Genomic DNA, 12,439 nt, shown 5'->3' with positions numbered 1-12,439 from the left:
TAGTATAAAGGAAATTACTGCAAAATCATGAAAGCACAGCCCAGGAGAGGCAGGCTCCTGCCTGTTTGTGATGCTGACCCTTCCCTTGTGCTCTCACCCCGCTCTTGCTGTGCTTTGTTGCTTTGCCTCACCTAACAGTGCCTCTTTCTCTTCTTGCTCAGTGGCCAATCTGACAGCTCACACCCCCTATGAAATTTCTGCTTGGGCTAAGACAGAGCTGGGTGACAGCCCTCTGTCCTTCGTGCACGTGGTGACCAGCGGCACAAGGCCAGTGTCCCCCAGCCTCAAGGCCAAGGCCATCAACCAGACGGCCGTGGAATGCAGCTGGACTGGCCCCAGGAACGTGGTGAGGCACCAGCCCTTCCCTCAGAGCAGCTCACAACCCCCCTGAAACCAGGATAAATTGTTTGGGTTGAATTCCAAGGCCCTGAAAATTTTGGGGATGATGAGGGAAGGAACCTCCTGCCTTTTAAACAGAAGCAAAGCAAGGTTTCTTGTGTTTGTTGCAGTGAGAAGTGGCTCAAACACAGCACAAAGCCCCAGCAGCCTCTGAATCAGCTGCTGTCACCTGAGCTGAGCTCAGGGGTTTTGGGTTGGGAGTTCAAAGGAAAGTGGGCAGATTGAACTCGGGCAAGACAGAGGGAAAAGCAGGAAAAGGGTCTTTGCTTCATGCCCCTAAAAAGTGATAGCCAGTGGGAAATGGATTTGTTGAAAATTATCAAAGTCTGACAGAATTCTATTTCCTAATTACAATACATTATAAGCATTTCTTAACCTATCAACTTTTACCACACCACACTGTAAATACCTCAAAACCAATAATCTAAAATTACCCCACATAAATCCTACCACAGTTCATCTTTCATAGTCCTATTTCTCCAAAATATCCAGTCTTATATACAAAACCATCCTTTAAAACTTGTTTCTAGTTCCATTTCCCTCTCAAAAATATCTGTCCTATTCCATGACATTTCTAACTCAACATTTCTCCAAAGTATCTAGTCTTATGTAGACAACCATCCTTTAAAACTTGTTTCTTGTTCCATTTTTCTCTAAACAATATCTGTTTCTAGCTCCATTTCTTTCTCTACAATATCTGTTTCTAGCTCCATTTCTTTCTCTACAATATCTGTTTCTAGCTCCGTTTCTCTCCTGACCATATCCATCCTATCCCATGACATTTCTAACTCAACATTTCTCCCTATTATTTAGTCTTAGTTATAAAACCATCTTTTAAAACTTGCTTCTAGTTCCATTTCTCTCTCTACAATATCTATTTCTAATCCCGTTTCTCTCTCAACAATATTTGTTTCTAGTTCCATTCCTCTCTTGACAATATCTGTTTCTAGCTCCATTTCTGTCTCTACAATATCTGTTTCTACCTCCATTTCTGTCTCTACAATATCTGTTTCTACCTCCATTTCTGTCTCTACAATATCTGTTTCTAGCTCCATTTCTCTCCCAACCATATCCATCCTATCCCATGACATTTCTAAGTCAACATTTCTTATCTCAAGGTTTACACACAGATACGCGCCACGTAAACCTCCTGTCAGACTTTGAGAATTCTCCACAAATCCATTTCCCGCAGCAGCCAGGGGATGCTCTGGCTTGTGCCAATCCCTTCTGTGCTTTTTCCTCCTCAGATCTATGGAATTTTCTACGCCACGTCCTTCCTGGAGCTGTACAGGAGCCCCCACAACAGCACCACCAGCGCGCACAACGCCACGGTGCTGGTGCAGCGCGACGAGCAGTACCTGTTCCTGGTGGGCTCCCCATCCTCCTCCTCCTCCTCCCTCTGCCCGCCCCTGGCTCCCCCAGGACGCCGCCCTGACCTCTGTGCCTCCCTCCCAGGTGCGGGTGGTGTCTCCCTACCAAGGGCCCCCGTCTGACTCCGTGGTGGTGAGGATGATCCCGGATAACCGGCTGCCGCCACGCCACCTGCACGCCGTGCGCACCGGCAAGACGTTCGCCGTCATCAAGTGGGAATCGCCCTACGACTCGCCCGACCAGGACATGGTAACCCCTCACAGAGCCTCCTGCTGGCCCTGTGAACGCTAAAACCCCGCCCCAAAAACAGATCCTTGCCTTTTGTTGTCTGGAGATAGCTAAAAACTCTACGACTTTGTGAAAGTTGTAATGACGGTATGTTTGTTATTGGAGCGCTGGACACATGTGGAGATTACTTTCTTTAAAAGACGTGTGTACTTTTGGGAACTTCAGGTTCCCAAAAAGAGAACTTTCAGGTCCCTTTTTATCTCTCTCTCAAATACATATGCATAGAATTTCACACTAGGTTCATACATAATCATTTTTAAGAATCTTGCGTGATGTTTGCTGCTGGTTCTTCTGTATTAGAAAGAATTCTTAGGTCAGGTTGAGCTGCTCTCACAGCAGTGTCTCTTCCTCTCTTTATCACTCTCTGTCTCCCCCCCCCTTATCTCTGTCCTTCATTGAAGCAGTTTCCCTTGAGCTTGGGCCTTGCAGTCAGGCTACACAGGCTTAAAGATGTACATTTCACCTAAATCAAAATGGATTTCTGCTCTGCACAATTTTTACTCTGTCTCATTTTCTTCTGCTGGAGAAAGCCTGAGGTCAGGTCTATGCTCCGCATAAAATCAAATTGCTGACGCCTCCAACATCTTGGTTTCCTCCCTGCTGGCCATCAGCTCAGGAGTGTAATACAAAAAAAGAGCCAGGTCTGGGATATCTGTTGCTGACCAAGTCTAAAACCAGCCCTGGGCATGTGCCAAAACACCTTTCTGGGCTTTGGCTCTGCCCAGGAGGGTAAGGCTGGGCTGGGGCACTGCTCCTGCCTCAACAAAGCCCAGTTCTGTTTTCTGCCACGCTGGAATACACTCAGGTCTCGCTCCATTGAAGGCCAGTCATTTTCTCAGCAAGCTTTCCCCTCCCATTCTGCTCCAGAGAATTTAATAGCAAAAGTTTGGAGGTAGAAACTTCCCAGCAGAGCTGGAGACTCTGACAGGGCAGGGGTTTGCATTGCATCCTTGTGATTCACTGAGAATACAGCCTGAGCTTTTCCTCCTGCTCTCATCTGTTCCACTGACTGCATTTTCTGTATCAGTAAATGCTGATTTTCTGTAATTTTCTGTATCAGTAAATGCTGATTTTCTGTATCAGTCTTTTTCTGTATCAGTAAATGCTGATTTTGGGCAGGGATCCAGAGAGAGGCTTGGAATTTTGCTCCCCAGGCTTTCTGTAAAGTTCAGCCTTGATTTAAAGCAAATTTTACCCGCCCTGTTTAATGTCCTACCCCTGTTTAGCTGAAATTCTGCAGGAAAATTAGATTTTTTTTTTTCCATCCATTTCCTCCCCATCCAGCTCTATGCCGTGGCAGTTAAAGATTTGGTGAGGAAAACAGATAAAATCTACAAAGTGAAAAGCCGGAACAGCACGGTGGAGTACACCATAAAGAAACTGGAGCCAGGAGGGAAATACCACGTGATTGTCCAGCTGGGAAACATGAGCAAGGAGTCCAGCATGAAGATCAACACAGGTGAGGGACACAGCGCCCATCCTGAGGCTGCAGGAATGTTCCTGCAGCTCTTGGTCCTCTCCCACAGGCAAAGCCCAGTTTTGGGAGGTGGTTACACCCCAAAACATCAGCACTGGAGAGGAAGCTTCTCCAGTGATATCCAATGTTTTCCTTCTGATAAATGGAGAGGGGAAGGGCACTAGTTTGGCTGTGTGCACATCGCCAAGTACCAAAAATCCCTCCTGCATCCTCTCCTCCAGCACATCCCTTTTCCAAGCAGAGTATTGTGCTGATCCCTAGAAAACCCCACTAACTTTCAGAATTTACTCCATTTGTGTAAGAGGAAAGTGCCACCAGTGCTACAACCTCACCTGCTTCCGCTTTTTCCCATTTGCAGTCCCTCTCTCTGCACCGGACGCCTTAAAAATCATCACTGAAAATGACCATATTCTGCTTTTCTGGAAGAGTTTGGCACTGAAGGAAAGCAATTTCAATGAAAGCCGGGTAAGTTTTGCTGTGCGTCCTGCCCTACAGAAAATCCTGGAGCAGAGTCAGTGCAAGGCTCCTTTCACAGGTTCTGAAATCCATCCTGTCCTTGGTGAGCCCTCTAGAAGAGCTCACTAAAATTCATGTCATGGCTGAGGCTCTGAAGCTGATAGATCCAATCAGTCACCTTTTAGGAACATAATTATCCTGCTAGAAAAGGACAATTGTCCCCTGTGTGAAAGGACTGAGGAAAGGACACTGCCCTGCCATGCCAGGAAGTCTGAAAGTTGTTATTCAGACTTGGATAGGAAATCCGTGAAATGCTGTCTGTCAGAGCATGGGCAAGGAGAAAACTGCACCAAAAAAACCCTCCCCATCCTGGATTCTGTGCTTGGATGGGCTGGGGTGGGTGCTAAGGATAGAGTGGAGCAGACAAACCAAACCAGAGTCATTTAGGTTGGAAAAGCCCTCCAAGATTGGGTCTGAGCTGTGTCCAGTCCCCACCTGGCTGAGTGCCACCTCCAGTTGTTTCCTGAACATCCAGGGATGGGGACTCCCTGGGCAGCCCTTCCGATGTTTAACAACCCTTTTAGTGAAGAAATCTTTCCTAAAATCCTCCCCTGGCGCAGCTCGAGGCCGTGTCCTCTCATCCTGTCACTTGGCAGAAGAGAAGTCTCTCCTCCCTCAACTGGCCAAGGTCAGTGCACACCAGCAGGGCTTCCTGGAGGAGACTCCACCCTGCTCCCTCCCAGCAGGGTTCATCAAAGCCAGATCCAGGAGGAAAACCAAATTTCCAAGCCCTTTTGGAAGGAGCAAACCCGCCCTCCGCAGCTGAGTGACTTGGGCTTTGTGTTTCCCCTCAGGGCTACGAGATTCACATGTTTGACAGCTTGATGAACATCACAGCCTACCTGGGCAACACCACAGAGAACTTCTTCAAGGTGTCCAACCTGAAGATGGGCCACAATTACTCATTCAGCGTGCAGGCACGGTGCCTGTACGGGGGACAGATGTGTGGGGAGCCAGCCACGCTTCTCTACGACGAGCTGGGAACAGGTGAGTCCCCATTTCCTCCTCATCCTCCTTAAAAAACACTCAGGAAGCCTCATAAATTTCTTTTGGGATGTGTCGCCCTGTTCTTCTAAGTTTTTCTAAGCCTTCTGATGTTTAAATTCTTGTAATGGAGTTTCTCGTGCAGTTTTATGTAAATAATTATTGGTTTACATTCCTCTCTGGAGGAGGAGAAATTTGATGGACTGTTGGTTTGTCCAGTGTCATTGCAGAGGTGGCAAGTTCATCCTCCAATCTGTCACAGACACATTTTAAGAAAAATCCTTTTGTTAGGCTCTTTTCTCCTGAGAAGATTCAGCTTCTCCATGTTTTGCTGCTTTGGAATGTGATTTGGAGAATTGTTTACCCAGCATGTGAAATTGTTTTTACTTGATCACCAATGTCGAGGCTGTGAGCAGCCACAAGATTTTATTATCATTCCTTTCTATTCCTTGCTGGCCTTCTGATGAAATCCTTTCTTCCACTCTTATAGTAAGTTCTAATGTATAAATTTATTTTAATATAATATCTAAAATAAAATAATAAATCAGCCTTCTGAAACATGGAGTCTGTGGCAGTGTTTGCAGGGGTCTGAGGATGAGGGAAGATAAGAGAATGTTGACTCCATGTTTCAGAAGGCTTGATTTATTATTTTATGATATATATTACATTAAAACTGTACTAAAAGAATAGAAGAAAGGATTTCCTCAGAAGCCTAGCTAAGAATAGAAAAAGAATGATAACACAAAGGTTTGTGTCTGACCAAGATAGTCCAGACAGCTGGACTGTGATTGGCCATTAATTAGAAACAACCACATGAGACCAAACACAGATGCACCTGTTGCATTCCACAGCAGCAGATAACCATTGTTTGCATTTTGTTCCTGAGGCCTTTCAGCTTCTCAAGAGGAAAAAATCCTAAGGAAAGGATTTTTCATAAAAGATGTCTGCAACAGGAGTCAAGATTCTCATCTTTTCCCTCGTCCTGGGACCCCTGCGAACACCACCACACCAATCCACTGCCACATTTGAAAGTCTATAAATACTAGAGGCAGGAAATAAACTTCCTTTCTTTTCCCTTCTTCTTACCTTGGAGTCCCAGTGTCTGTGTTGTTTTATTTTGTGTCCCATTGTGACCAGGGATATGCTAAAACAGCACTCGTGTCCCTCCCTCACCAGGTAAAGACCCCTCAGCCACCAAATCGGGCCAGGCCACGGACGTGGCTGCCATCGTGGTGCCCGTGCTGTTCCTGCTGCTGGTGACGCTGGCCATTGGCTTTGTGGTGCTCTACATGAGGCACAGGAGGCTCCAGAGCAGCTTCACTGCCTTCGCCAACAGCCACTACAGCTCGCGCCTGGGCTCGGCCATCTTCTCCTCGGGGGACGATCTGGGTACGTGGCCCTGGTGGCATCACTGGGGCCGTGACATCGGGGCAGGAATTAATTCTTTATCGCAGTTTGGGACGCTCTGGCAGCACAACCATCCATGGGTTTGATCACAGAGTACAAGTCAGAGAATTAAAGAGTCGTTAAACTTGGAAAAGATCTTCAAGATCATCAACCGGCAAAAGTTTCCCCAACCAAACATTTTTATCAAATAAGCCTCTCTTTCCGATGCAAATTGCTTAAAAACACACTGAGGATGTGAAATCGGGGCGAGAATTAATTCTTTATCGCAGTTTGGGCCATTCTGGTATCACAGTCTATGGATTTGATCTCCGAGTACAAATCACAGAATTACAGTGTCATTAAACTTGGAAGGATCTTCAAGATCAAGTCCAACCAGCAAAAGTTTTCCCAACAAAATGTTTTTATCAAATTAAGCCCCTTCTTCTGATGCAAATCACTTAGAAATGCATTGATGATGTGAAATTGGGGCAAGAATAATTCTTCTATCATTGTTTGGGCCATTCTGGCATCACAATCTCTATGGGTTTGATCTCAGAGTGCAAATCACAGAATCATGGAATAGTTTAGGTTGCACAGACCTTTAAGACCATCAAGTCCAATTGCCAAAACTTTTCCCAACCCAACATTCTTACCACATTAAACCCCTCCTTCCAATGCAAATCACCTAAAAATGCATTGAGGATGTGAAATCAGTGCAAGAATTAATTCTTTATCTTGGTTTGGGCCACTCTGGCATCACAATCTCTATGGATTTGATCTCAGAATACAAATCACAAGACCTTCAAGACGATCAAGTACAACCGCCAAAATTTTCCCAATCAATATTTTTATAAAATTAAGCAAGCCCCTCCTTCCAATGCAAATCACTTAAAACCAGATTTTAAAGTGCTGAGGATAAAACCCAGATTTTTTAAGTGCCCCCTAACAGCTCTGTTTTGGGTTTGTTTTCCAGGAGATGAGGACGATGAAGCGCCAATGATAACTGGATTTTCAGACGACGTCCCCATGGTCATCGCCTGAAGCTCATTTCTGACTGTACAAAACCAAATGGTGTAAATATTTTATTTGATAAAAATAGTTGATTGTTTATTTTAAAAATGCACTTTGAGTTGCAATACGTTATTTTTATATGGGCCAAAAAAAGAAAAAAATAATAATAATTTTAAGAATACACTTTGTAGTAATCAACTGTGAATTGCAGACTAGGTTGGTTGAGTAACAAATTGCTTTGATTTAACATTAATTTAGTCTTACAAGGCTATGCTTGCTGGGCATGCTTTTAAGTCTGTGAGATATTTTCCGTTGACTAAATTGGCTACTCATTTTATTTTTCTAAGACAAGAATAAATTTATTTAAAAAAAGAAAAAATTCAGGAGATTATATATGTAGAGAGAGATAATATAGTCCCTGAAGGTTTTGCTTTTACTTTAGGACAAAAAAAACTCCTTTGGACTTTGTTTTATATGAAAGTATTTTTGTTGTGTTAATTTATTGGGAAATCTGGTGAGGAACAGATTTCCAGAGTCGTCAGACATTGTACACATTCTTGTGTAGAACATGTGCCACTTTATCTCGCAAGGCAGTCGTATCTTGGCATCCCCATCATTGTCCTTGCCATGATAATAAAACCCCTCATTTTCACTGAGTTTTTCTCCCTTTTAAAGACCCGATCTCTGAGCAATCTTAAAGTACAGCAGCGTATTTTTTAGGGGTGATTTTTAGCTTCCTGCTGCTGTGGGAAGTCAAAAATATCCCCACACCAAATGTGGGGATTTGCTGCTGCTGCCCCTGCCCATCACATGGGGCTTGGTTAATCTGGAGCTTACAACCACCACATCACCGGAACAAAAAACTGCCACTTGCACCTTAAAACTCATTTTCCAGGTATTTTTAGGATACCCCTCCTCCGTGGAGCTTCCCTCAGCACAGTGGTGGGATGGAAGGGGGAATCTCCAGTGTGTGCAAATCCAGATTTTTCACACTCACCCAGAGCAGTAATTACTGAAAATTTAAATTAATTTGGCCCACAGCAGGGATTTGATGCTCCCTCATCAGAATTTCCGAAAAGCAGCTGTAGTTTTACCTACAGCTTTGGAAATAATATAAATATACACACACACACACATACATGTTATTTTCTCATCTCGCATTCCCAGCAGACACAATACTGGCTGCAGAGCCAAATGCAAAGAGTCTGCTTGCCACTTGTTTGGAGCTTTGATTTTGTGACAGCAAAATGTGAATTTCACCAAAAAAATGTGAACCTCACCACTACCTGCCAACCCAGGGGCACGACAGGAGAGGATGTTCAGGGCTCTCCCCTGGCTGTGCTCGATATATGCAAAACTTCTCACCAGGAAATGCAGCACACTGTCTTGTCACACTGTTTTTGTGAAAAACAAAAGGTATTTTTGCTGTGTAAATTAAGTTATAATTGCAGTCTTCCTACAGATGAAACGAGAGAGGCCAGCTATGTTTTGATACGTGACTGATCCGTTTAATTTCACAATAGAAAAATGTATATAAAAAGAAAAAAGTTGAGGTCTGGATGGTTTGATACTCTAGAGAAATACTGACTCTATTTTCAATTACTGGTATTAGCATTCCCATACTGGTGACAGATTTTTTTTCCTCCCCACCAAAGCTGGGACCAAACTAGAATCAGATTTTTATAAGTAGCAGCAAGCTCGCAGAGTTGCAATATTTTTACCTTGTCAGTGGATCAGGTGCTGTTCAGGAGTTGAATTTTTGAGGAAAACCAACCCAGTACACACAGCTCAATTTGTTATAGCTACACAGAGAGACCAGACTCTGACCCAGAGGCTAAACCAGCCTCAAAAACATAAACCAAAAGATTTTATGCAGGAGAGGAAGCCTAAAAACAGAGAAAAGGAGTATTTAACCCCTTCTTTATAAAGCAAATTTTTTTAGCGCAGGTAACTGAAAATTACAATGTAGCATCCCAAAATCTGGTGCCTCTCTAGTGAGGGTTAGGAGGGGTTAAATTCTGATATTTTACTCCCCCAGGGTAAATCCTGCTGCAGTAAAATAAGGAGAATTTAGAGTCTGGCCCAGGGGGACCCTTTTAACCACTTTATAGCCTGCAGAAATCCCTTGGCTGGAGATTTCCAGGCATCACCTGGGGGACAGGTCACTCCTGGCCACTCTGAAAGGCTCCTGGCTCGGAGACGTTTGTGTAGAACAAAGCGTTTTGTACCCAAACCCAGCACTTTTGGTTAAATCCAACTCCCAAACACAGCATGGGCAGAGCAGAGCCCTCTGTGGAGCCACGCAGGGGTCTGGGGACATTGCAAAGCCACTCAGAGCTGTCCCCAAACCCTCCCCTTCACTGCAAAAATCACCACTGTGCTCTCAGCAAAGCGACTTTCACAGGGCTAGTGTATTTTATATGTAGAGGTAGAGGAGTCTGGGCTCCAGGTGGGGAGAACCCCATGCAGTTCTGGGGTAAATTGTATATTTTTATGAACTTTTGAAGCACGGAATCTTGTTCACGGAGACATGCAGGGGGTGGGAGGGTTCTGCTGTAAATATGGAACGTGGATGTGGATGTATATTTTGTTCTGGTTTCGTTTTCAGTAGCCTTATGTGACGTGACATGACTTGCTACCCTAAATTCCGGGAGGTGGTTTGAGTTTGCTTTATAGGAACGCAGTAAAATGTCTGGATCAAAAAAGGGTATGGGAAATACCCTGGTTAGGAGGAACTTCCAGCAGTTAATTTGTGTTTGCACCCATTTCAGAGGCCCATGAGCACTCTCAAGTCCATTTGAACAAAAGACTAAAGTTGAACACAAAAATCTGCTGAGGTTTTGGGCCATGAGGCTTCTTTTGCTTTGGCTCAGGCTTTTTGTGAGGGTCTCTTTTTTGTGTCCAGGGTTTGGTTTTTACAAGAAAGGACAAGTAGGTACCATTTCCAGGCTGCAGACCTATTAAAAGTCAATAAAAGGCTCTTTTCAGTCTGAATAAACCCCATGTGTGGGTTGCCAGCCTGTGACCGTGTTCACAGGGGTCTGAGGATGAGGGGAGAGATGAGGATCTGACTCCACGTTTCAGAAGGCTTGATTTATTATTGTATGATATATATTATATTAAAACGGTACTAAAAGAATAGAAGAAAGGATTTCATCAAGCTAGCTAAGAATAGAAAAAGAAGGAATGATAACAAAGGGTTGTGGCTTGACTCTCTGAGCCAGCTGACTGTGATTGGCCATTAATTAGAAACAACCACACGAGACCAATCCCAGATGCACCTGTTGCATTCCACAGCAGCAGATAACCATTGTTTACATTTTGTTCCTGAGGCCTCCCAGATTCTCAGGAGGAAAAATCCTAAGGAAAGGATTTTTCATAAAAGATGTCTGTGACACCAGCCCTGTAAATCTCCTGAACCCAGCAAGAGCAGAGCCCACGCAGGAAGCAGCTGGAGCAGGGGTTTGGCCAAGGGCCTGAACCCCAGGAAAAATGCAAGAGAATTTCAGAGAGGGGTGAAATTTGGGGAGAAAACCCCTGGCTGCAGATATTTAATGTGCAGAAGAGCCAGCTCTCCCTGACCTAACCTGCTCCAGGTGCTCCCACCTTGACACAGCCTTAGGAGAGAGCTCAGCCCCAGGAAAAGCCACTTTTCCTTGGACACAGATCAGGTTATGGAGATGTTTGGGAGCTCAGAGGCAGCTGGGAAGGGGAGGGAAGAGCAGACAGGCAGAGCTGGCTGCCAGCACCCACATCTTGTGGCCTCATGGCCACAGGAGCTTTGTGTTTGTGGTCACCTTGGTGGTCACCAAATTTCACGTAATTTCACGTTATTTCACTGCTCCTGTCCCCAGAGTCACCAAACCCCTCACATTACCCACCAGGGAAGCCCAGCTGAGCCAAGGGAACCTCCCTGAGCACAATTCCCATTCCTGGCAGGGCCACAGCTCAGTGTGAGCATCTCCATGCTTGGAATCAGAATATATTTAATGACAAACTTCACCTGCTCGCTGATGAAACAGCAAAATGTCATTTTTCCAGCAAAACCTTTTCTGAAAGAGCTTTCAAGTCTCCTTCAAATGGACTTGAGAAGGGAAATGGTGCAATAACTCAGCTACTCTTGGACCCCAAGAGCATCTCTGCTCCTGGAAATAGCTGCAAGATTCTAATTAATCCTTACAAACCTGCATCAGTCCACAAGCAGCCAGCCTCTAATAGAGGTAGTGTCACCTTTGAATCAGGTTCTTTAAGTGAAGTTTAATGTTGTGCTATTTCAATTGCTACTCTGTGTCCTTTATTTGTTTGGTTGTTTGTTTTTGTTTTCATTCATTGATTTCTGCTATGTATTATTGCACAATTTTGAAGGAATTTTTGTCTGTCCATATTTTTTTTTTCCCCACTTAATGATAATAATAAAAAATGGATTGGGTAAACAAATCAGTTTCTGTGTTCTGAAATTATCCAGCATCTGTGTGTCTAGTGTAGGAAAAAGGAGCTTTTTTTCTGAACACAATTTGTGTTCAGAATTCAGGATTTTAGAATCACTGAATGGTTTGGGTTGGAAAGGACATTAAAAATAATGTAATTAAAAATTAAAATTAAAAAAATTAAAAATTATTTATAAATTAAAATTAATTTAATTTCTGACCCCTGCCATGGGCAGGGACACCTTCCACTATCCTGGGTTGCTCCAAGTTTCATCCAACCTTGGGCACTTCCAGGGGACATGGAGCTGCTCTGGGCACCCTGTGCCAGGGCCTGCCCACCCTCAGAGGGAGGAATTTCTCCAATATATCTATATATATCCAATTTAATACATATATGTATCCAATCTAAAATATCCAATCTCTAGGATATCCAATCTAACCCTGCCCTGTGTCAGTTTGAAGTTGTTCCCATCCCTTCAGTGCTCCCCATCAAACGGCAGTGACAGGACAAGGGCAGGGAGAATCAGGAAAATTGAGTTTGGTGCAGACCCTGGGAGGTGCCACCCTCATTCCTAAGGCA

The 12,439-nt window shown here is 44.3% G+C and overlaps 1 protein-coding gene across 2 annotated transcripts in view; it reads left to right on the top strand.

Moving 5' to 3' along the window:
• The window catches only part of SORL1 (sortilin related receptor 1), a 60,167-nt gene extending 48,298 nt beyond the window's left edge, over nt 1–11,869 (top strand). For both annotated transcript variants that reach the window (XM_058041166.1, XM_058041165.1), the window contains exons 41-48: nt 162–346; nt 1,647–1,766; nt 1,855–2,019; nt 3,343–3,517; nt 3,894–4,000; nt 4,846–5,038; nt 6,212–6,424; nt 7,395–11,869. In XM_058041166.1, the coding sequence (XP_057897149.1) occupies nt 162–346; nt 1,647–1,766; nt 1,855–2,019; nt 3,343–3,517; nt 3,894–4,000; nt 4,846–5,038; nt 6,212–6,424; nt 7,395–7,462 (1,226 nt within the window). In that variant the 3' untranslated portion in view covers nt 7,463–11,869. The remainder of the gene's footprint in view (nt 1–161; nt 347–1,646; nt 1,767–1,854; nt 2,020–3,342; nt 3,518–3,893; nt 4,001–4,845; nt 5,039–6,211; nt 6,425–7,394) is intronic.
• Nucleotides 11,870–12,439: the final 570 nt, after the last annotated feature.

The sequence above is a fragment of the Melospiza georgiana genome, chromosome 27 (assembly GCF_028018845.1).
Source record: "Melospiza georgiana isolate bMelGeo1 chromosome 27, bMelGeo1.pri, whole genome shotgun sequence".
NCBI lineage: Eukaryota > Metazoa > Chordata > Aves > Passeriformes > Passerellidae > Melospiza > Melospiza georgiana.
This window is presented reverse-complemented; position numbering and strand designations above follow the sequence as displayed.